The sequence below is a fragment of the Oculina patagonica genome, chromosome 1, assembly GCF_052425735.1.
Source record: "Oculina patagonica isolate OP01 chromosome 1, crgOcupat, whole genome shotgun sequence".
NCBI lineage: Eukaryota > Metazoa > Cnidaria > Anthozoa > Scleractinia > Oculinidae > Oculina > Oculina patagonica.
Window position 1 is genome coordinate 2841594 of NC_135758.1, and position 25033 is coordinate 2866626.

The 25033-nt window shown below is 40.8% G+C and overlaps 1 protein-coding gene across 3 annotated transcripts in view; it reads left to right on the forward strand.

The window, feature by feature from the left end:
• LOC144649000 (leucine-rich repeat serine/threonine-protein kinase 1-like) overlaps positions 1-22019 on the forward strand; it is a 51667-nt gene extending 29648 nt beyond the window's left edge. For 2 of the 3 annotated variants that reach the window (XM_078508610.1, XM_078508484.1), the window contains 17 exons: positions 278-448; positions 1474-1731; positions 2130-2289; positions 2972-3195; positions 4494-4643; positions 5714-5965; positions 6299-6437; positions 7091-7523; positions 9981-10185; positions 11052-11282; positions 13164-13388; positions 14281-14453; positions 15087-15250; positions 16077-16285; positions 17136-17279; positions 18019-18192; positions 18940-22019. In XM_078508610.1, the coding sequence (XP_078364736.1) occupies positions 278-448; positions 1474-1731; positions 2130-2289; positions 2972-3195; positions 4494-4643; positions 5714-5965; positions 6299-6437; positions 7091-7523; positions 9981-10185; positions 11052-11282; positions 13164-13388; positions 14281-14453; positions 15087-15250; positions 16077-16285; positions 17136-17279; positions 18019-18192; positions 18940-20775 (5148 nt within the window). In that variant the 3' untranslated portion in view covers positions 20776-22019. The remainder of the gene's footprint in view (positions 1-277; positions 449-1473; positions 1732-2129; positions 2290-2971; positions 3196-4493; positions 4644-5713; positions 5966-6298; positions 6438-7090; positions 7524-9980; positions 10186-11051; positions 11283-13163; positions 13389-14280; positions 14454-15086; positions 15251-16076; positions 16286-17135; positions 17280-18018; positions 18193-18939) is intronic. The other variant, XM_078508555.1, reaches the window with a different exon arrangement.
• Positions 22020-25033: the final 3014 nt, after the last annotated feature.

A 25033-nucleotide genomic window follows, 5' to 3' on the forward strand; every position in this document is an offset into this window, starting at 1 on the left:
CTAAAAATTTTAAAAATCTAAAAATTCTAAAATTATATGGGTAAACTACTAAATTGATAAAAATGCTCGCGCAGTCCAGACTGGAAGGACGTAAGAGAGCCGGACTCAACAATCGCCGCAGGGAGTGCATTCCACTCTCTTATGGTCCTCGGAAAATACGAGTAAAAATACGCATTTTTCGTCGCTCTATATTGCAAATATACCGGTCTGGCTGGCCAGTTGTGACTCATGGAAAAGCCCTACGTGTCTATTACAACCCGTTTTTTTTTCTTTGTAGAGCGATGCGCCATTGATAACGTTCAGTACCTGGGATTTAGCTGGACAAAATGTATATTACGCCGCTCATCAAATGTTTCTCTCGCCCAACACTCTTTACCTGGCTGTATGGAACGTGACACATGGAGAGGAAGGAGTCGAGAGTCTCAGGCGCTGGCTGCTCAATATACAGGTGAAAATTTTATTTTTAAATTAATCTTTGTGGACCCGGTTAATCCCACGACCAATTCCCCCTGCAATAATTTCTCTTAAGGGGGCTCGATGTAGTTTTTTTAGCCCTAGGGTGGTCGTTTTCAAAATGAAAGTTATCTAGGAAGCCAATGTTCGATTTTTGGCAAAATACACCATAATGATCAAATATGACCAAAGTTTAATTTTTTACTGGTCACTTAGTCACAAAGGTTACCATAGCAACGATTGTCATTTTTTTTTGTTTTCAAACAAGTTTGATTTTCTCGAAATCTAGATTGACAATTGGTGTTTATTTTTGGATATGTTAAATATTAGTAGATTAACTAACTGTTGACAGAATTTTAGAAAAATCTGTAAGAGCGTTTTCAGGTAAATCCGTGGCCGTGTCTGCCCAATTAAACCACTTGTTCCAGACTTCCCCCCGTCTGAGCATTAATTTTGAGCTTTATAACTAGTAGACATCGAGTTATTATGCTTGTATTTATGCTTATGTCGACGTTAATTTTCACTTGGCACAAACTACCTTTTTATGTTCGCGCTTGTGCTTGCGTCGCTAGTGAATACCAAGATACATGGGAGGTGTGGTGGCCCTATGGTAATCGCACTGGACTCCACATCGAGCTGTCCTGAATCGGACGAGGCTTGTTGTGTTTGCGAGGTGTTGTGTTCTTGGGTAAGACAGTTTACGCCCACTGCTCCTCTCTCCACCTACAACTGCTGTTTTTTTCCCACCTGAGAAACAAAAATACTAGTAATTCCCCCCTTCCCCCTTTCCAATGTTGTGAAGCGTGAAAAAACAGTGCCTTTGATTGCTGCCTTTATTGCAACATTGTAAAGCGGGGAAGTGAGATCTCGATTTTATAGCATTTGTAACAAATTGTCACGTTGTTTTTGTGGTGTCCCAAGTACTTTTGTTTCGGATTGCAGGAGAATAAATCGTACCGGCGAGTTATCGTATCTACTCCACAGCTTGCAAGTGATACATTCTCGTTTCTTCTTTTCCAGGCTCGCGCGCCCTTTTCCGAAGTTCTAATCGTCGGAACGCATCTCGACTTACTGCCGAAGAAGAACCGACAGGCCCGTGTCGATGCACTGAAGCATAGCATCGCAGTGAAATATCTCGACAACCAAGGCTTCCCGAAGATTGTGGGAAATATTGTCGTGTCTCCGACAACTGGCGAGAACATTCCGGAATTGAGGGAAATGATTTACAGCAAGGCGCTAAAAGTCAAGGACCTTGGAGAGCTCGTCATTGGTCGGAGGGTAAGTATTGTGTTCCCTTTGGAACTTGTGTTACAAATACACCATGAAAAGTACCTCTAGTTTTCTTATTAGATCCGTAAATAGCCATTTTCGATGGTGGAGCTACCATCTTGAACTTAGCAGCAAAACTTATCTGTTATTTTGAACTCTAGCAACTGTAGTTGAAGCTTCACTCATTTTGTATGTCACAGAAGCGCCTATTAAAATGGTGAACCCCAGTCTCTTTTATAAGCGAATCATGCTGTTACTAAAGAAATAAAAAACGCACCCGAGCGCATTGTTAAGTTATTATATAATGAAGTCGAACAGACCAAGCATAGCGCGCGCAATTTCTCGGACATTTTATAAAATGTTTTAAAATGAGGTGAAATGATTTTTTATCAACAATTCTTTGACAGGTACCACAAAGCTACACAGACCTTCAGCAGGCTGTGATACAAGAAGCCGAGCGACGACGATCCACTGGCGAACCACCGATACTCTTGGAAGATGAAATCTTGCAACTCGCCAAGTCCAGCCCTCAGAATGACATCTTGGACACTGAGGAGCTGACCTTAGGTAAGTGTGTTTGAGCTTGATGACGTCAACCTCACATGACCACAACTTCGTGTCCTTGTTCTTTGGAAACGAGACGAGGCTGACGTGGCAACGTTTGGCTGCTCCTGCTTTTTTTTCTGGACTGAAATTCTGAAAATCGTTCGTAGTTTAACGAGAATTTAGGGTTTTCCCTCCAACGTTAGTAGCAAAACGGTTAATTTCTAAATATTTAATCGTTTTTGCCATCCTACGAGGATCCGAAATGTGTCTCCACTTTTTGAAAAATCGTTTGCTAACTGAACTAAATTTTATTTTGACCCAGAATGCCATCCATTCAACAAATTGCTTCTCAAGAAAGCCAATTAAAGTTTACTTATGAATAAATATAATAGTAATAAATAAGCTAGCCAGTAAGCCCTGTATCAACAAATATCAGAGCTCAAAGCCCTACGTTTCAGCAACTATTTTTCCACACGAATCGTCGTCATTTAACAAACATTCAAATTGTCATAAATCTCACACTTAAAAGCATTTGCCTGAGGATTGACGGTATTGTTTAATTTTTCATGCGCTATCCACTTCCGGTATTCTGTTAGCCGTGGTCCTACCCATGGGTGCCCAAAAAGTTATCAAAAACCTCAGCAAACCCAATATACTGTACAAAGAAAAAGTGCTTTATCTAATACGCTACCATCCTCTCTAGCTACCAGGTTCTTGCATGAGAATGGCATTCTACTCCACTACAATGACCAACTCCGCGGGTTGAACCACCTATACTTTATCGACCCCGCGTGGGTTTGTGATCTGATTGCAACTCTAGTCACAATCCGAGAGAGAAATCCCTTCATTGTAAACGGTGTTATGAAGAAGAAGGATCTAGAGCTGGTGTTGAGAGATCCAAAGTTTCCAGAGGACTTTATCCCACAGGTAAGGTTTGCCGTCAATTTTTTTTTCTTTTTTCTTTTTAACGTTTATCTTATTGGCAAGGCTAAATGATCTAAACTCGCGGATCGATTCTTTAGTCATAACCAATTTCATCTACATTGTGTAATTTGATGTATAGTATTACCAGGGCTCAAAATAACGGCCGGTCAACGGACAATGTCCGGCCAAAATGACGATTTGTCCGGACAAAATTCTGGTTCGGCGGTCATTTTGACCGGTCACGTACACGGCTTATTAATTATTTGCAGTATTTCTTGAAAGTTTACAGTAAAATCATAAAATATCATAGCAGCTTGCAGTCACAAATTTGTAGAATACAGATGAGACGGTCACGCTCTGCGAATTTTAAAACAGGAAACACCCACGTCTGTAAATACGTTAAACAGACAACAGTGAACTTGGCATCAATCAACGTCTGCTATTCAGTAACACGCGTACGCAATTACAGTTTCAATTGTCAGGCGGGCCGAGAAAAATAGCACTCATTAGTGGATTTAAAAAACTATATGCACCTTTAGAAAGTACGCCTCCACCCGTAAGTCGTTAACTAATGTAAAACTATGCAGAGTAACATAACATTATGGCTACTGAGCATTTTATTTTATGTAGAGTAGAACGCAGAAGAAATGGAAATTCAAAAAGCGAACATAATAAAATGACATTTTTAGCGATCAAAACATTTAAGCTTAAGTCTTATACTCTTTAACAACGAGTGTTTTAGCTTATGAGGTGAATTTTTCGGCAGAATAGGCTATTGTTTCAAAGTAAATACTCAATATTTTGACCAGTCAAAAACGAGACATGACCGAGCAAAAATTGATTTGGCCAGTCAACATGACCGGTCAGTATCCAAAAATTATTTTGAGCCCTGGTATTACGAAACTGTACAGCTTTTCTGTACGTCACGTAACTTGTGACAGCGTCCTCCTAAACGTGATTGAAGTTTTAAAACTAAATTTTGATCAATAAGGTTAACTGGTAAATCGGTCAGGTGGTAGGTTTGCACGGCGGACCCGGAGGGTGGCAGATAGACTGACCGACCGACCGACCGACCGACCGGCCGGCTGGCTTGCTGACTGATTGATTGATTGCGTAATCAACAGACGGACAGACAGACAGAAAGACAGACAGAGACAGACAGACAGACAGACAGACAGACAGATAGACAGACATGGTTGTTTGATTGGTTGATTGGTTGATTACTTGATTGATTGATTGATTGTTTGATTGATTGTTTAGCTGACGTTTTAAATGAATGATTGATTGTTGAAATGTTTCAGTATCTTCAACTAATGGAGCGTTTCGAGATCGCTCTGTCCCTGAACGACGAGCAGCTTTTAGTTCCCTCCATGTTGCCAAAAGAGAAACCTGGAATGCAACTTCATCAGCTTCAAAAGATGATCGCCAAGAGAAGAAAGTCCGATGAAAAGGTATGGTTAGAGGTCAGAATAGTTTAAGGCGACACTGTCACCAGCTTCACTACAAAAACTCTTAAAGACATATGGAAACCTACGAATAGTGGTCCACTTTTGCTAAAAAATTACTATGCCAGTGAACTGAAGCTATAAACAAGTGATATTATTCTGATGTCATCAAGAACTTTAGATCTCAACTTGAAAAAGTCAGGCTGATTTTTTTTTTCAAGTTCTGCCCTTGTGGACTGGAAAAACACCTAAAACATAATATGGCTCCCTTCTTCCTTCAACAACAATTTACTTTATATCTTCATCTTGATGTACTGGGTGCCTTTCATGTACGAGAAAACCACTTTTACTACTTTTTACCGAAAAGCAGTTAAGTCCCCGTGATAGTGTTCCTTTGATGCAGCTTGAAATATTGCGAGAAAGAAAAAAAAAATAGAGTAAAATTAGCGGGAAAGCCTGAACTTCAGCCTTTCTCTTCCCAGAGAAGTCATGTGAAGTTTAAGCTTAACACTGAGAAGAAAGAGAGAAAAAATGTAACTAAACCTCCCTTATCCACAGTTTAAAGCGGCCTACTGTTCTCTGCTCAGACAGAGCTGCTCGATATTTATAACGACTGGCATTTCTGTCAAATTTTAGCTAATTTTGTTAAGCCGATTTCACCTTGCATGTATTCAAACTCTAAGGAAACATTCCACCTCATCTAGAAAGGCCCTCATATGAAAGTCGTTGGGCTGTCTAGTGGAAAGGTTTTTGAACTTGATGCCGGATAGTCTTTTAAGGTAAACCTATGAGAGTGTTACAATTTTAACCTCTTTTAACATTTTAACAGGTTTTACAAAAAAAAAAAAAAAATCTTGAAAAAATTGGGCCAATGGTTTGTAGGTGTGCCGTCCACCGAAGCTAGTGGTTTTGTTGGGGCAAAATTCATTTATTGGTCTAGATTTGTTTTATTTCCCGAGACACAAGCTGCTAACTTTCATTTCTTTAAGTTGCATGAATTTCTATAGCAGTTGTTAACAGGTTTTATCGAAATGAACTTATATACTACTTGTTACTTTTGACATCTTTATAAACAGGCTAAAATGTCCAGCAGCCGTCGCAGCCCAGTCGATAACAGAAGTATCAGTACAGTGCGTAGGAACTATCAGATGGCCTACACGCCGAGCGGGTTCTGGAGCCGACTCATTACCAGGCTTATGGTATCGGTTCAAAGATGGCGCGCCGTTGAACATATAAAGGAAGAGAGTTACTCCTTAGTGTTTTGGCGCGAGGGGATTGGGGTCGTGTACGAAGGAGGGCACTTCCAGGTGGAATCTTACCATGAGTTGGTACGTTGTTTGGTTTGATGTTTTGCGTTACTCGTGTTGCGTTACACTGATTGGTGAGCACATTGAGTCACGCAAAGTTCTCGCGAAGTTCAAGCGTTACATAGGTGGTTTGAAAAAAAGTTTAACAACAGTATTGGTGATGCGCCAAAAACGATAACATTCTCGGACGTTTAAAGACTTCTATATCCTCATAAGCGTAAAAAATGCCGTTAACTGACAGTACACGCTTGTTCATTATTGCATTGAGAATTATAACTCTTTTCTCTCGATTTTATGTTCAAAATGTTTTACATGTGTGAAGGTAATTTATCCTAGGTAATTTCTTTCTCTTAGATTCCCGTGAATCAAGGGAAGGCTGCGTTTCAAGAAATCAACGGCATTGCCATCACTGTTTGGTCAGAGCAACGCGACTTTGCTGCTCTTGGATTTATTGTCGACCAAGTTGACGCTCTCATCTCCGAATGGTATCCAGGTAAATATTTAAACTTATTGACTGGAACTATATTTGATTCAGCTAGTCACTGATTTGCTGCGTATTACGTCCCGCTACTTAAACAATAGAGTGTTTTTGTCGAGGAACTATCGGCTGATAGTTGCCTCGCGGAATTTTGATTTTCTTAAAACAAATATTAGCCCTCAAAGCGTGGGCAACTATCAGACCGATCGTTCCGAGACAAAGACACTCTATTGTTTTTATTGTTCACCACTACATTTTTTCCGCGCGCTCATTCAAAAATGAGCATTCTCAATTAGCTTTTTACTTTTCTGGATGAAAGATTTGAAAGCCGAAATTTAACACGAAACAAACCAAACAAGAAACCCACTTAATGTAGTGAATTTGTTTTTTTTGTCTGTATGCCCGCTTGTTTACAAAAAATTCTCATGGACGAGTACTATCCATCCAGGTATTGTCCTTGGACGGGGACTATGGGCTGACAGTGCCGCTCCGCAGATGAACACTATCGCGTCGCGTGATCAATTTAAACCAATCAGAATCGGAGAAAACTGAGTGGTGAACTATAAATTACAGAAGTTGATTTTCTGCAAGTGGAATCCATCGTGATTCCTGTAAGTTAAACATCTGCCGATGCAAAGAGCAGTACTAACGCTCCTGTTTTGAATCAGGTCTAGACGAGACTGACATGTACGGGCTGCCATTAGTCCGCCGCTTAATCCCATGTCCACTTTGCTCCAACTTAATGACGCAACGTCAATCAATGAAGCGCTCCGTTTCCATGGAGTATATCCCAAATTTCAACGTCGCACACCCTCCACGACCGTACAACTTCACGCTCCCGACCTGCGCAGCGACCGCGCTGAGTTTTTCAACAATCGCCTGTCCCTACCACCCTGATAGAGTGGTGTCGCTGCACCATCTCATCCCAGACCTGCTTATGGCCGACTTGCCGCGACATTTGTTAGCGGACCCAAGCCAGTTCAAGTTTGAAGCGCGGGAATCCCAGAGGATCGGCGGCGGGGGCTCGGGCGAGGTGTATCGTGGGACATACAGGGACGAGGCTGTGGCTGTCAAAACGTTTCACTCCACGACGCAAGCTGGGTAATTACTGAGACTTTTTGTACCACTTTGTCCCCTATTCTCACTGTATCTCTTATTCTTACTAAATTTCGCGAGTACTAATTTTCCCGATTTTCGCCATTTCAAAATAATCGCGAAATTTAATACGCGCAAAGAAATCACTGCGCTAAATTTAAAAACGCGAAAATTTATACCATATAATATATCAAAACATTAAAAATTTTAAATGTTTGGAAATGCAAATATCTACCCTTGAAAATATATTTCCGTCTTGTTTTGGACTAGCACCCTTCCTCTGATTACTGTTTTCTTCAGCTTGTAAATCGGCAAAAACCTCTTTAGTACAGTCACCAAAGTTTCCGTGTGCCGGCTCCTTGTAGTTCCATTGAGCCAGACCTTTGTATTTTTCCCGTAGTTCCTTAGTCTTTGACGACTAATCCATAACCCACTGACAAAATCGAGAATTTAAATACACTTTGCTCTATTTTTTCTTGCAATCACGAAAATTAACACTCGCCAAATTTGGCTCCGGAATTTTCGCTACGCGCGAAAATTAGTAAGAATAAGGTACATAATAAGCGCATCACGGAATTTGATTTAAACCTTTCAAAATACAGCGTGCATTCATGCCTCGGGGCTCGGCGTGTATGATGCTTTGCGGCCTCCTGGCTTAAATTCCTGGTTTTTGCCTCGATAACTGGCATTTTTGCCGGCTTTTCGGTGGAGGAAGATTGTGTCGTCCCACCCTCCTCCCCTGGTGCCGGTTGACAGTGCTACCCTTGTTGCCCGCTGTATACCCTAAACGCCACAGTAGTCGCGGACTTCACCCATAACTTAGTCTACCGGCAGGCGCGTAGGAGGGGGGTTCGAGGGGTTCGAACGAACCCCCTTTGGAGGTCAATAATAGAGGACTGAAAACACAAACTGTTGATTTTCAGCTTTTAGCAAATAGTGGGGGAATGGAAAACAAACTTTGAGTGTTGCAGCTTTTAAAGAAAACGCTAAAAGTATCGGGAAAGTATTAAATTGTTAGGAGAATGGGCTCTCCTCACTGGCTCTCAATTTCGGGGGACCCAGGTGATACGTCCATATTTAGTGCATATTGACGCTTTGACGCTTCTTTTAGTACATTGAAGGTAGAGCCGGGGGGTGGATAGCCTCCCACGCAGTCGTTCTTAGGGGCGATCGTGTTGATCGCCCCTAAGAAGGACTGCGTGGGAGGCTAGGGAGTGGGGCTTAAGCATTAACCCTAAGATGTAGTGTACTAAGCCGGTATTTATGTATGAATGTATCAAGTTAACAAAATGCCGGAAATTTTGTTGTTATGACTAAAAATACCTGTTATTTTGAACTCCATCGAGTTTGAAATATTGACGTGCACAATGCTGAAAATAGCATTTCCGGGCCTCTACATTTCAAATGATTCTGGGGGGACATGCCCCCAGACCCCCATAGAGGCTCGCGCCTTCGGCGCTCGTATTTAATAACCCCCAAATAAATATTCCTGTCAATACGAACACCCTTCCAAAAACCTCAGCTACGCGCCTGTACCGTGATGTGGTGATGGGGTATGCAGTGAGGATAAATTATTATACAGGGCAACCGTTAGCTTCGTACGCATTTTCTCTTCAAATAAATAAATGGCCGTTAAAGTGTTGGTTGATTGAGCGTTTTTGTGCTACAGTCGAAGCTCTCGTAAGCGGACACCCTCGGGACGCAAAAAAAGTGTCCGCAGCTGGAGCTGGCCGCTTACGAGAATGGTTCTCGTAAGCGGCCACTAGAGGTGTAGGGGAGAGATGGCCGCTTACGGGAGCTTGCCCAGCTAACATTATGCTAATATGCATGTAAGGGTGTTTCGAAATGTAACCGGACGTGGATGTCGACAAAACGAACACTGAAATATGGTACTGTAATTACTGTAAAATCATTGTGACGAACGGCGATGTGAAATTGATTGATAAAAAACAAGATACAGAGGTTGTTAATAGGAATTTTTTTTTTTTTTTTTTGGGGGGGGGGGGGGGGGTTGTCCGCTTACGGGAGCTTAAAAACAAAGAAAAAGTCTAAGTCGTAAACTCTGAAAGTGTCCGCGGCCGCTTACGGGAATGTCCGCTTGCGAGAATGTAAAATTACAGAGTTTGTATGGGAGTTAAAACGGGGTTTCAAACAAGGCTGCCGTAAGTAGAGCTGTCCGCTTACGAGAGTGTCCGTTAAGAGGTCTTCGACTGTGATATGGACGCTGTATATCAACAAAAAAATATTGTTAATCCGAAATAAACTTGTTAGGAATTCCAACTGCTGGGAGGCACTACTGAGATCAAATTTAGTTCGTGCTAGGATGCAGAATGTGAACCAGGGTCCTCCAGATTTTCGGAAAAACGCAAGTTCGTTCACTGTACAAATCAGTTTCAAAACAAGTCGAAACGCGTAGCATTATGAGGACCATTTAGTCTGTCTCTTTTTTCCACTCATTTTCAGTTCTCTCCTGGATAGCGGACTGGGGAATACTGGGCCTTCGCCTGGATCCAGGACCTTAGGAGGCTCTTTCTATCAAAGAGCGCATCAAAGCGAGGGCTCGAGCATGCGCAGATCAGATGTTTTCTCTACGCTCTCAGAGGATGATATGGAGGAGGAACTGGAGAAGACCAAGGTTGTCAAAGCATTCTGGGATTTACGTCAAGAGGTTAGAATTAGCGTCAAACTCAATCTTAGAGTGAGTGTGTGGTATTAGAACCGTTTTGAGGTAACTCAACAGCGTAAATAATTGACGGAATCAACGCCGAAGATAGTTTTGCGTACTAAAAACGTGAGTTTATAGTCGGTGCATTGGCCAAAGCGACCCAAACCGCCGGAAATTATACCGATTTGGTAGCATTAAGCAGGCAGGAGTGCTACTTCCCTCAAGCCCCCCCCCCCCCCCCCTCCCCCTGTGTAGTAGGACAAGTTATCAATGTGACGTTACATAACCAGGAGGAGGTCAAACATGAACGAGATAGATGAAAATTGTTTTTCCATTTTGGTTGGATTACCGTTCGATAGAAAACTCCGTTTACATCAGGATGGGATGCTAGTCCATCACATCTGCTAAGTGGCGTGGTAAGGGGAAGCAGGGATGGTTCAGTGGTGAGAGCACTTGCCTCCCACCAATGTGGCCCAAGCCGAATCCAGGACCCGGCGTCATATGTGGATTGAGTTTGTTGTTGGTTTTTGTCCATGCTCTGAGGTTTTTTTCCTGGTTCTCCAGTTTTCTTCCCTTCCCAAAAACCAACACTTCTGAATTCCAATTCGATTGGGAATCCTTGGGGCACAGGTTTGTAAGTCGCAAGACTGTCGTATGTAACCGCGTTAGACAAAGTCGATTGATTGATTGATTGATTGATTGATTGATTGATTGATTGATTGATTGATTGATTGATTGATTAATTGATTGATTGATTTATTGATTGATCGATTGATTAGCTCCTCATGTAATGACTCGAATTATGCTTATTTCGCCCCATAATTTGTCACATTATTGATTTGTTTTTGTTGGCTGTTTGGTGTGTTTAGGTCGCTGTCCTATGCCGTCTTAACCACCCAAGTGTGGTGCGACTTCTTGCTGTCTCCCTTCACCCTCTGTGCTTTGTGTTAGAACTCGCCCCATATGGCAGCTTAGCCTCTGTCCTTGATGAGCTTTCGTCAAAACGCGAGGCACAAGAGAAAGAAGGCAGCCGAGTGTCCAGAGACCAGGCAAGAGAGTCCATTCTTGGGCGCCAACTGTCTTACAAGATCGCATTTCAGGTGAATTTCTAGAAGAGAGCTTTAAAGGGGGAAATATCTAAAGGGCTGACTTTTTTACAGGAGAACTATTTGCAAGGGAACTATCTACGTGGTTACTGCCCTGTAGTCTGCGAACACATACGTATTTGTAGGGGTAATCAAATGGTGACGAGTGAAATTAGGAAATAATTTCACGCGCGTTTTGTCAAAATTCTTATAATTTCCCGAGCCTTTAGGCGAGGGAAATTATTAAATTTTGACAAAATGCAAGTGAAATTATTTTCTAATTTCACGAGTATACCATTTGTTTACATTTTAATATCATAGGTGACAAATTACGTTTGCAATCTTAGATGTTTTTGACTGGTACATTGCATCGCGAACTCTGAGCTTTGAAAAGTTGAAAGCATACATTTTGCTTAAGTTCGCAAGGTTTTTTAGTCTTTGAATAAAACCTTTCAGAGATTCCTTTTTGCCGTTGACAAAAAGTTTCAAAGATAATTCAACTGTCAATTATTTCTCACATTATGACCATAGTTCGTCTTGAATGAACTGAAAGTGGCGCCCGTGTAAAACGCTCAAAAATCCGCTCGATGCCATTTATGTGATTGTCTTAAGTCTTGAAGTCGTTTTGACGTTTTGAAATATAAAATATCATCAAAAGTTTTAGTACATGGCCAAGGCTAGCTGGCTAAGATAAAATTCAAGCGAAAATGTACAAAGTTTAAGCCTTAAAACGTCTTTTATTCCGGACGCCATCTTGCCGCTAACTACGTTGCCATGGCAATTTTATAATTTCACATGTGAAATTATAAATTAATGTTGAAATTTTGCGCTAAAATTAAGGAAAAATTTGTCACCTATGATATTATGGCTGTAATTTCACGACGGCTGCGACAAGAGCCGAAAAACTGATGCCCTCTCTGGCTGGTGTCTGTAGGATTGTTTGGTGTGTTCCGTTGTGGTTACTGTATTTCTTTTACGATCAAGAAGTTTTAAATTTGTGAGAAAAAGCTTACGTAACCCATGCAAGGTTTGAACAGAAAACATAAATGGACGATGTTGCTGCGGTACGATGTTCCGGCAGCATTAAAAACCAGACAGGTTGCTATACCTGTGTAGTCGTTAGCCTTTTGACGCTGAAAAAAAAAACAAAAAGTACAAATGCCCGAGCAACTAGCAGTCGCGCGCAACTGCTTAAACTGTTTGGACCTTAATGTGCCTCATCAGAAAGGTGCAACTAAGGGCGCGTTCCTTTGGGACGATCCGGATTAGGATCAATGATCTACGATCATTTGGATCATGGTGCATCAAAGGAACCGATGAATCCACTCCGGGCAAGGGTTCCAAAAGAAACGCACCCTTAGCTCTCGCAAAATAGATATACTAATGAAAAATAGTAAAAACCCGCGAGTAAGGAGCTAACATTTAATAACCTGTTAGGCTAAAATTTTCAAATTAGATACCATTTTTATTAGAACCTACTTAGCCTAAAATTTGGAAACAGGTTCTTATTTTCTTAAATTTAAAAATGTTTACTTTGGGGAAAATATGTTTGGACGAGGCATTACTGTACATGTATTTAATGTTTTGTTCTAAATGATTAGTGCTTCAATTTTACGTATTTTTTTTTTTTGGTATGGATGTTTATACAAGGATTAGCTACAATGTCTTATTAAGTTTTATAGCGTCCGCAAGGTAAATTTACCCTAAGGAAATAAGAACCTATTAAGAAGCTAAATAGCCTAAATTTGCCTTAACTGCCTTTTATGTAAGAACCTGTTTATGCTAACCTTCGAAATAATTAGGTTCTTACTTGCGGGTTTTCACTGTAGCGAAAGTCATGTGAGAAGAACTTGCAATGGAAGATCATTGTATTATTTACGGCTTGTATTGTCCTAGGTGGCGAGCGCTATCTGGTATTTGCACGACTGTGACATCATTTATAGGGATCTCAAAGCCGACAATGTCTTGGTGTGGTCTTTGGACGAATCCAGTTTACTCAACGTCAAACTTTCAGACTACGGCATCTCGTGTTTCGCTACACCCCAGGGGGTTGCCGGAGAGGAGGGGACGCCCGGGTATCAAGCACCGGAGATTCGCACCGGGGTTGGATATGATGAAAAGGTAACGGAGTGGGTGAATTGCAGGATAGAGGTGTCGTGTTGATGAAACGTTGCGTTATCTTTACATGAGGACTCCAGTCATGTCTAAAGCCCAGCCCAAACGAGGATGGGAGTTAATGAGAGTTGACTCTCATGAGGGTTTCCGTTAACTCTTATCGGCTATCACCAATCCGGGCCAAACGAGAGAAAACTCTCGTCGACTCTCATGAAAAATTTGAACGCGCACAAAGTCGACGAGAGCGCACGAGAGTCGATGAGAGTGCATGACAGTTTCAGGCCAGACGAGAGCGACTCTCGGCCTCGTTTAGCCCAGGCTTAAAAAGTGTGTGTGGATTTTCGCCGCCCTGCGAAAACAACCTGCAAGTTTTAAAGGCTGCGGTTCAGTTTGAAATTTTGTAGCCGTAAAATGTTCGCGTCTAATTGTTGGTAGTTGATACAGCCATTGTGAGATCAAATCTCAACAGAAAGTGTAAGAACATTTTTCAAGCCACAAACAGATGGTAAACATGTTTTGGATCAAATTATTCTGATGATAGAAGAGTGTTCTAGTTTACTGTCAAGTTATTCTCTTTGCTCTTTGTTAGCACTCGTTTTGCGACTTTTTACGGAGCGGGGCGGCTGTACACGGACTAGGCAACTGAGCTATCGAGAGCTAGTTTTCCTTGTAGGCAAGATAAAGTGTGATATAGTGATCGTTCCGTTTCCAATTCAAACTGATGATTTAAGTTGCGGGGTTTTTTTTTTTCGAAGCTCGTTATTTTAGACCATCTAATAATGTCTATTACTTAATATTCAAATTCTAACCAATGTATAGAAAAAAAAAATACTGCTTCTGTGTTTAATGTGTAGTAGTTCTAACTCGTTTTTTTTTTTCGTATTATTTCCTGTCACAGGTGGATATTTTCTCCTTTGCAATCTTTGTGTTCGAGCTTTTAACTGGCTGTCGTCCTTTTCGCGAATATCGCAACATTATTGACATCAAGAAGGCTATTCGTCGGGGAGTACGACCCTCGCTTGAATCCTGCGATTTAGACACGCAGATACCACGCCTGGAAGGACTCATGAGGCAAGAGGCTCATTACACTTGACTTTGTTACTTGTAGGGGTGGGGACCTGGGAGTAAAAAGGGTGACGAGATGATAACATCTTGCTGTCAGTTAATCTAATTGCCGTCACCCTCGTTTATAAAAGTTGATTGATTGATTGACTGACTAACTGACTGACTGACTGACTGACTGACTGACTGACTGACTGACTGACTGACTGACTGACTGACTGACGGACGGACGGACGGACGGACGTAAAGTAAATATTTTTTTTTTGTTTTTTGAAATGACTGACTGACTGACTGACTGACTGACTGACTGACTGACTGACTGACTGACTGACTGAAGAGGAAGAAGAGAGGGCGGGAAGCGGGATTCCCCTCGGTGGCGGGAACCGGGAAAAAAAAATAAAAAAATGCAACATTGCGTAATATTTTGCAATAAAGAACAAAGAGGCAGAATATAAGGGGCGGACACCGTCTTAACCTAAAAGGGGAGGGAATCGGAAAGTTCAGACCCCCTCACCCCTTCCCACTAACATTGTAGTCTCATCAAGGTAGTAAGATATATCGACATGGAATGGTTACATTGTTACAATACAGATATTTTTTTTGCCGATGTATAAGTTGCTTCATCACTCTCATTCCTTGCAGATCATGCTGGCATCAGTTACCGGAGAAGCGTCCTCCTGCCAGTGAGATTTTGCAGCAGATGGAGGAACCGTCCTTCTTATGTCAGTGTCGACTAGTGCCTGCCACTAACGAAGGCCTTCTGGAGAAAGTTACAACGATTCATGGATTATCGCCTGCTGGGCCTGGTAATTAATTGAGTTCATGTCTGTCTGTCTGTCTGTCTGTCTGTCTGCCTGTCTGTCTGTCTGTCTGTCTGGCGTCAAAGGCGCTTAAGCCTATTACAGAAGGCGCCCAATGTGGACCACAACACCTCGGCAGAACAACAGAAGTCAACGCAAGCACCACGGCTGATGGAAACGACGAGGGAAAAAAGGGCCCGGGCGCTGCGTAATGTATGACACAGTAACTTGGTAAATCGAATTGTACCTAGTTACTTATAAGTGATCTTTTTCTCGAATGTGTGTGAGAACAACCCTTACAAGTCTATATCGAATATGGGTAGTCAGAAGTTGTTTACGCATGCAAGCCTCGAGCTACGTTTTCTTTTTTAAATAGCGTGTAACAACGAATTCACTTTCATTACTGGTGAAGGCTTAAGTATTAGCCGAAACGTCTAACAAAAAACGAAAAAGAGTCAGTGACAGACCGTTTTAACCTACAAATACGGAATATAATGTACTGGACCACGTTCCAAAAACAGAATATTATAAAGGGTCTTGCTGTGGAATTTATTACCAACTAACATAAAAGCGTCCGAATCTAAAGCTATTTTCAAAGGATAACTGGCCAATACGCAAGCAAACTGTTGACTAGATTTTATTATTTGTACTTATTTTTAGTGTAACAGTATTTACTTCTGTTTCAATACGGCTTTTATGTATAGAATATGTGTAAACTTATGAAATTATCGTATTCAAATAAAAGTAAATCGACCATTGAATCAGTCAGTCGTGTTTCTATTCTTTCTTTTTCTCAATTTCTTTGCTCAGTTGTGCTTGCTCTTTATTGCAGGTAACCTCATGGCTTCACCGAGCAATGACGGCCCCTCAGCAGAAAATAGCTCCGGGTATGTGTTACTGTGGAGTCGTGAACGAGAAAATCGATACTACAGCATGGTAAACAGCGAAACAGGAGTGTTTTACACACACGAACAAAAATGTCCCGGGCACAGAGTACTATGCATGACAAGAGTTGAAAATCGTACATGGCTGGGAACGGAGGTAAGACAAATTGTAACTCAGAGAAGATATATGTTCTGAACTTTGAATTGTTACCTGACTTTGAGAAGGTATATGTTCTGAACTTTGAATTGCTCGCGCACATGTTCAGAGGAAGGGATTCTCGTGAATAGTTTTACAACAATCTCATTTTTTAACGTACCCATATCAACTTAAAGGGGCTATGTCATGGTATTTTAGGTAATTTTATTTATTTTCGTCATTAAAGAGCTCCGTCTTCAAATTGACTGGGAGCAAAAGTCTTTTATTGGCAAAATCACAGCCACATAACAGACAAGGATGATTTTCGAGCATTGTAAATGACACTTTCATATAAATTAAGATAAACTTGAAAGAAGTCGGGCCGACGTTTCTCAAGTTTACCAGAACGCAATCCGTTTTAATCTTCGCGAATTTTGCCCATCCATGCCCCTTTTTGGCCTTTCTGTGCTTCTTTTGAGTTCTTCTACAGTTTTATGCCGTTATTGTGATATTTCATTTAATTCTATGACCAGTTGGTCAGTGCCGAAATGGCCAAAAATTGCGAGACATAGTCCCTTTAACTCTTATAGTCTCAAGATGGAGAATTTTTCACCTGTTTGCGATGCAGTTGTTTGGATTTGTTGTGTGAAATAAGTAGTTCATCAAGACACTACTCCTCTAGTTAATTGATCATCGTCTTTATTCTCCTCACCTGTGCTTGACAATTTTATTGATCCTCCTGTAATAAGAGAAGAGCTTATCGCTCTTTTGAATGAAAGGTCAAAAATGTCTTAAAGCAAAGAAAGATGTCGCGTCCAATTTTCGCTAAAGAATTAATATGCAAACATAGTGAAGGATCTTATTTGTTTAGGGGTGCACAGTAGAGGTGTTCGGACGCAGGTCCTGGCGTTTGCCCTCAACTCTGTGGTCCTATGTTACCAAGGCTCCAGTACTGGCACTGTTGACAGAATATGCGCCTTCAGATGCTGATTCTCCTGAGGCAGCAGAACTTCAGGTGAACATTTACAGATTTTGATTTTTACTCCGTGTCTTTCAGCCTACTGTGATGCCGCTAGTTAACAGTGAAGTTTTTTGAGCGGTGTTCGATGAAAGACAATTGCGTGTTAGTTTTTGTAGGAGGCGCGGTGGTCTAAAGCATGATTCGAACGTTGGCCGTATTTTGTTGGGCAAGACATTTAATACTCTTACAGCACCTCTCTCCAGTCATAGCCGATTTTTTAAAGACTAGATAACATTACGCTATCCATCAGATAAACGCTTCATCCAGTAAATAAGTGTTAACACAACGAACTGCGCTATTCATTAGATGCGATTTTTCCGATAGAATAGCGTCATTCATTCTATGGAAAACGTGCTCTATTTCAACGAATGGCTACCATTTAATTTAGTCGGGGTAAGCCGTGATTAGACATCACCCCAAACTTTCCTTAAAAATAGATCAGCGTAATATGGAACTGCGATAAAACTAAGTAGAATAACATCAGATTGCCTATTTACTAGCGTTACATAACTTATTTAAATAATTTGCGTAAATTATTTGTGGACTGCCCTAGTCCAAATGGGTACCGCGGGTTAAGTTGGAGGTAACCTGATTAGATGCTACAGCGGGGAGTAGCAGTACTCGAAATTTCTTTATGCTAACAAAAACCACGGTGCAAACTGCCTGTTGTACCACTGAGCCGTCTCTGGAAACTTGGACCTCTGTAATTGTGTTTATTGTTGTTGTATTCCAGGGTGACACAAGTGTAAAAAACGTGTACGCGTCTCTTGCTAATGGTACCCTGGTGGTGTTCACTCCGAAGACTACCTTCACTGAAAGAAGGTTTTCACACAATGACGTCACCCTGGTGACAAAAGAAGAAGACGAGCATTTGACAAGAGAAAGCAACAAGTGGTCTGATCTTCAGGTTCGTTTATGTTTCCACGTTTCTCTACTTTATATGTTCCTGCTCAGCTGGCGAAAAACGTTTAGGAGACTTATATACAACTGTAAGTGTTTGAACCAAATTGGCTTCCTCGCAAAATCATAAACATTTTTAGCAATTCCAAGCTGCTTTCAAAATGTATTTACTTGTAAACAACAACGCATCTGCCAGCAACAAACGAGGTAAACTGGGGCCTTATTTCCTTTATTGTCGAAGATGGTGCATCAGATTTTTGTCTGAAATGTGGTTGAATCAGTCACAGGAAAAAAATTTCCAGCCTTGGTCTCTTTTTGTATGTAAAGTCGCTGACAGATACAGGCAATGACTTGAAGCGCAATTGTAGCAGAAGAGCCCAAAAAGAGATAGCATAATGGACGGATAAAAGGAGAACTGAACGACAAGTGTTTAACGAGATCAAAGTGCGAGAGAATTGACGCTGTCTGTATGTCAAACGAAGAAACTCTCGTCTTCTTGTGAAAACTTTAACAGTTTTAAATTCGATAACAGTGCATGATTATTAGCACCCAAACAAGAGTGTTTGAAATCTCGTGAAATCTCTTCAAGTCTAGCCTCAAGACATAAAATGAACAGACCCTCCCTACTATACTAGTGTGTGACCCATTTTTTGTCTCACCAGTACACGTCAATTCTCTCGCATTTTGTTCTTGTTAAACACTCGTCGTTCAGTTCTCCTTTTATTTGTCTCACCAGTACATGCCTGTCTTCTAGGTTGTTAACCTCGGCCAAAATGGTATGCCCGCCAAGAGCATGGTTCTTGTACGTGACAACAAGGAGCTGTGGGTCGGGTGCGGTAACAAGATCGTTATAGTGGATACCAGCACTCTGGCCGTCCTTGACGAGATTGCTGTGTACCAAACGCCAAGGACACATGTTCGCATTATGGTGACAGATGGTATGCGCGTGTGGAGTGCGGACCGAAGATCATCGAAGATTTTACAATGGGAAGTCAGCAATCGTCAGCTCACGAATATCTTCGACTGCGACGTCGATATCCCCGTTGGTGTTGCATTGAACACGGACGTTAAAGAGCCTCGTCGTTTCTCTTCAGGGAAATGGAGTTCTGAACGCTTTTCTGGGCGTAACAGAGCAATAAGTGACCCGCCGGGAACTCTGAACCCGTCTTACACGGAGGCTATGCTCAAAGAAGCGATGGCGGCGTTCAAAGGAAGCCAAGAGGGTGACGAAAGGGAATCTTTGCGCACTGGTGATTCGCTCCCTCGTGAAGCGAAGTCATCCGCAAGATTGGATCGTGAAGCTCAAAGAAACGGCTCTATTGAAAATTCTGACGATGGTGACTTGATGAGTTCAGAAAGGACGCCACCAGTTACCATCCCTGGATCCAAACCACAGTTTTTCAGCGGGCAAGAGCTAGAGGAAAACGTCTTGTCCCGTTTTCGCTCTCTTTCAGCGGAAACCGACTCCGGTACTTCAGTTGACAGTGGGGTCTCTTCTTTTCGCAGCACGTGCACGACGAAAAGTAACAGAACGAACACGAGCACGAGTGCTAGTTCGGGCGCAGCTCGGGTTCATGCCGAAGATTCACGAACTGACGTGGATTCTGCCTCGGTGACTTTGACTTCCGAAAACGTTTCAAGCGTCAGCGAAAGAACGGCGCCCCTTGATAGCAATCAAAACGTTGTCGAGCAGGAAAGAGAATCAAATGCAGGCACTTCTTCCAAAGATGAAACGAGAGATGAATCGACTACGATTTTACCAGTTGAAAGCGAGCAAGAAAGACATCAGGAAACGAGTGGTACCTTAAACACCGAAAGCAATCCCATCGCTAATGTCACCGACGATCGCAACGGAACGCAACAAGCTCTCGGTGAAGATGAATCGAGAAGGAAAAGTGACCAGAGTTCTAAAGAAGTTGATGATACCAAAGAGCTCGAGGAGAATGAAGCTGAGTTTGAGCTTGTAGACCGCGAGGAAACTCGACAAGCCTTCATTGAGGGCACAAGGCGACAAACTGCTCTCCCTGAAAGCACAAGCACACAGCAATGTGCTTCTATGGCTTCCCTTCGATTGCCTTTCAGTTCGTCTTCACGAGCCCCTTCGCTTATGAGTTCAAAGAAGAGAAAATCGCAGCGTCGGCAGGCAGACGAAGGCAATAAATCACCACCCACCGTCCAACCCACCAAACCTTGGGCATCGAGACCGCGGCTACGCATCCTCGCGGGCTCAATAAACCGCGTGACATCGCTTCTGTTGGTGAATGGCACGTTATGGATTGGACGAGGAATTGGTGACGTACTAACAATGAACGTAAATTCAGCCAATAACGATGTTCCACTAGGCCACGTCTTTGCCCAACTTGAATGCGATAATCTTCTGGGTTACGAAAATGGTCAAGTGGATGAAATTGTCAACAGCGGCACCAACAAGGTCGTTTGTCTTCGGCGACTCGAGCCCACCAGAGGAAGTGCGGATAACGAGGATCGGTTCACGGAGCGTTATCAGTTGGTCGTGTGGGAGGCCTGGGGAGACACGGAGTTTAGAAAGTTCAGGACGCAGCTCGACGAGTTTAACTCTTTAGTTGAATGATTTCTTAAGCGATTAGTTCGTTTTAGTTGACCATGATTCTAGTGACAGTGCTATTAATGGAGGGTACTACCTCGTAACATACCGTAGGATTCAAAGAATGCTGATAAAGGCGTGTAGTTCGATAAAGCGCATGTGCTGCTTTGAAAGGCTGTGATTTAAGATTTAAAACAATACAAATCTCTCGAAGACTGTCTTCTTGGAGGAACTGGGTTCGTAGTTCAAATAATATAAAACAATCGAACTTTAAGTTAGTTGACAGAAATCAATAATAATGCATACGTTTATGAAACGTTTGTAGTTAGAGAATTTCAGTAGAAACTGTTCAAGAAGTTCATATTTTTTAGATTTTGTAGATAGTTAATGCTATAAGAAGTTACATTTTTAGACTAGATATTTAATGTGAAATAATTTTTCGGGGAATTGTCAATAGAAAAATGATAGGATATAGTTAAAAATATTCGTGCATGTTTGGTGATTTTTTTTATATAAAAACATTATGCCTGTAATGTGTTAATGCAAACGAAGACTTTTTTAATCAGTCATCCGTTACAACATGTCAACATGGAAATTCTTTTTACTGATCTTAATACAAGGCTCATATTACTAGTGTGGAGAATTTAATTTTCGATCTCCAGTTGTGATTCGCTCTTTTGCTCTTATGACCAGCGTGTTTGAATTTTTGAAATTAGTTAATTAGAGATTGTTTGATAACCTTAGATATTAATTTTAATTTTTTTAATGTTTATTAATAAATTAATTTTCATAAATCTAGAAACAAGTTTATCTGTAAAAGGTATCGTTGAATTAGGTGATTGTGTTACATGCAGCACGGAAAAAAGCTGTCTTGATTTAGATGTTTAGCTAGGTCACGCTTTTTGTGATGGCTGTGTTTCGCACAAAGTTTTCTATAAGTCGATTTTGTAGGTGACGCTATTTTAGAGACAATTGATCTTTTAATGATGTCGTTTTGTTAGGTGCTTGTGTTACATACAGTCCGGTGAAAAGTCACGCTATCGTAGGTCACGCTAATTTAGATGTCACGCTATTTTAAGTGACTCAAGGGATAGGTCACTCTAATAAGGTGCTTCTGTTATACAAGCTGGTGTAAAAATTATACGATAAGACATCGCGATAGGCAGAATATGAGATGGTCAACTACGCTAAATTATTTTAAATGAATAAATAGATTAAAAAGAAAACAAATGACCGCAATATAATTTGAAGGTTTACAAAAATAAACCAGGTTGTAATAATTGATATTATTTCAATATTTTTTTTTCTTTTCACGAGTTTATAAAGCTGCAACTGTTTTCCGTTCCAGGAAAAAGCGTAGATCATTGGATTACAGTCTCACTGTTGCCTTGCTTTGCAAAAAGTAGGAAGCCACGCAAGAACACAACTTGTTTCGCAATTTCGTCGTGACGCGAGTTGCACGGTACTGCCTTGTGTCACATTCCACAAAATGAACTTAGTGCGCGAATTTTAAGAGCTGGGTGGAAGGAGTACGCGCGCGCTTGTATATCGATGCTTAATGATAACGAACGTGAACGACGCGCGTGTACACTGCAGTGAATGTGGTTGCGGATCACAAAACCAAGTATATATGTTTTAAATTGCTAGAATGGTGCACGCTCAATGAAGTAACTAAACTTTTTTCGAGTGGTTGATTTCCCGGGATAACATTTTCCAATTTGTTGCAATTTTTTAACTTTTTACAATGGTTTAATTTGTTATTTTGGAATGTCATCCTCACCAAAGTTGAAGAGACAGTGAAGAGAAACCCCGTATCTCTAGGGGCAACCATCGCCGAAAGAATTGAAATAATCAAAGAGCTAGTTGTGCAATTATTTTTATTATTTTCCTTTCTTAATATTTTCATTTTTTACAAGGCCTCTGTAAATAACAGTTTTAATTTTAAAGCTGATGGCGTTATGGAATTACCCTATTAAAACGAAGGATTTACTATTACTTTCAATACAATACAATACAATACAATACAATGTTTAATGTGGTCATTACACTTAGCTATGGTTTCGATGCGTCCCGCAGATATGGTTAGCAAAATCTGCGGGAACGCACCAGCTAGTTTACAGGTAAGCCACAATGAAAAAAAAAAAAAAATAAAATAAAATAAATAAATAAAAAATAAATAAAAATAAAATAAAATAAAGTGAATAAAATTCTTCAAAGCTTTAAAGCTTTAAATATGTGCGACGCATTTCCTGATTAAAAATGAGCTAAAAGTTATAGAATATATACAATTATTTAATTAAAAAATTACAAATGACGACTAATATCTGCAGCATTTAACGCCTTTCTAAAGGTTTTATAGCATATTGAAGTTCTGGCAGTGTCTGAGAGGCTATTCCATAATTTGGGGGCGAAATATCGCCAAGATTTGAGTCCGTGCTTGGTAGTTTGCACTTTAGGTAGATTGAGAATATTTTGTCCTCTTAAGTTGTAGGAAGAGTTTCTAGGTTGTATCAGCTCACGCAAGCAGGGAGGGCTAGGACCGTTTATTGTTTTGAAAATTGAGCTAGCAATTTTGTATACTCGTTGCTCGGCCAAGGTTGGCAGGCCAAGGGCTTGTAGAAGGTCCCTGTAAGGGGTGTTCTTGTCCTTGAAAACAAAGCGAATGGCCCTTTCGTTAACCTTCTCTAGCTTTGTTGCAGAGGTTTTGCTGCAGAAGTGCCATGTCTCTGCGCAGTAATTAAAATGCGGAGCAATAAAAGACGTATAGATTGTCTTTCTTATTTCGTACGGTAGCATTTTCTTCATACGCTTTAATACTGCAACTTGTTGAGACACTTTCCTACAGACTTTAGTGACATGCCTGTCAAACTTGAGTTTGTCGTCCACAGTTACACCAAGTAGATCAAAATCCTCGGCAATCGGAATAACTGCATTTTCACAGCGAAATAATGGTTTGTTCTGCGTTTTACCCATCACAATCGCTTGGTACTTGGAATGGTTTCTTTTCATACCATTGTCGGTATACCACTTGTCAACGTGGTATAGATCAGTATTGATTGTGTCTTGAACTTTGGCGGGATCTTTATCAGCGTAGAAAATTTGTGTGTCAAAATTTGTGTGTCATTTCAGAAAATTAATAAGCAATATTGGCTTCGAAAATTTAAGTTTCAAGCAGCTCGGCTAGCGTTTAATTGGTCACCTAATTTAACGAAACAGAATTGTTTTTTCAGGCTATGAAGCTTCGTTTGATTGCAACGTGATCAAAATCTAAATTTCCCTTACATTTTCAATACGTCGTCGAACAGACAGGCGATGAAAATATTGAAAATCATCAACTAGTAAAAATCTTGATGAACCACAGAATTCTTAGGCATAACAATGAAGGAAAGTATGGTAGAATTAAGAAGAATTGATCTTTTGATCTAGTGACTGGAAGGCTTGTTAAGTCTTTCCTGGCGACGTATACTTCCTCCTGATAAACGCCAAGAGTGTTCGTTTTGGGTCAAAACTCTTGATCTCACAAAAAAACTGAGAACAAACAAATTTTATCTCCCACCTTATGCGAATAAACCGCTTGAGCAACGCTTAATAAGCATGTAGGACAATGGCCACAGTGCCACTTTTTATGAGTTCCTTTTTATCTGTGAAGACCTTTCATCCCGCAAGTAAATAGATGTGATGGACGTTTTGAGTGGAGGGATAATTTTAGTTAGCAGCAATTAAATCTGCGTGTAACGCTAATTGATGGAGATTGTTTTACAGCGATGCGAGGTTAGGGTCAATGTACATGTTGAATAAAGTTCGTCTTTGAAATTAAAATAAAAGCAATAGAAAAAAAAATCGTAACTCGCTGTGAAGACGGGACGAACATAAAGGAAATTCACACAGATGTTGTGCATTAAACTGTTTTCATTTCAGTCTTTTTTTGTATATTTTTATGTTTACGGAAATTTTGCATAACTCACAACCTTTGATAAATTCGAGTCTTCTTTGTATATTGTGTTCCTGGAAGTTGTAACAGCCATTGGGTCGACTCCGACTGAACGAACTTAATTTTATTTCACGTTAGAAAACTGCTTTGGATGTGTAATTTCTCTAAGCTTTTCTGTCGAAGGAAATTTAGAAATTTAGATAAACGGAAAATCAGAAAAAAACGGAAAATAAAGTTTGAGGAGCTCTGTTCATTAGTGTGTCAAAATCATATTAATAACAGAAATCATTAACACAAATCGATCTGAGATGCTGCTATGGGAGACCTTTGATTTAAGTACTGGTTTCAGAATGA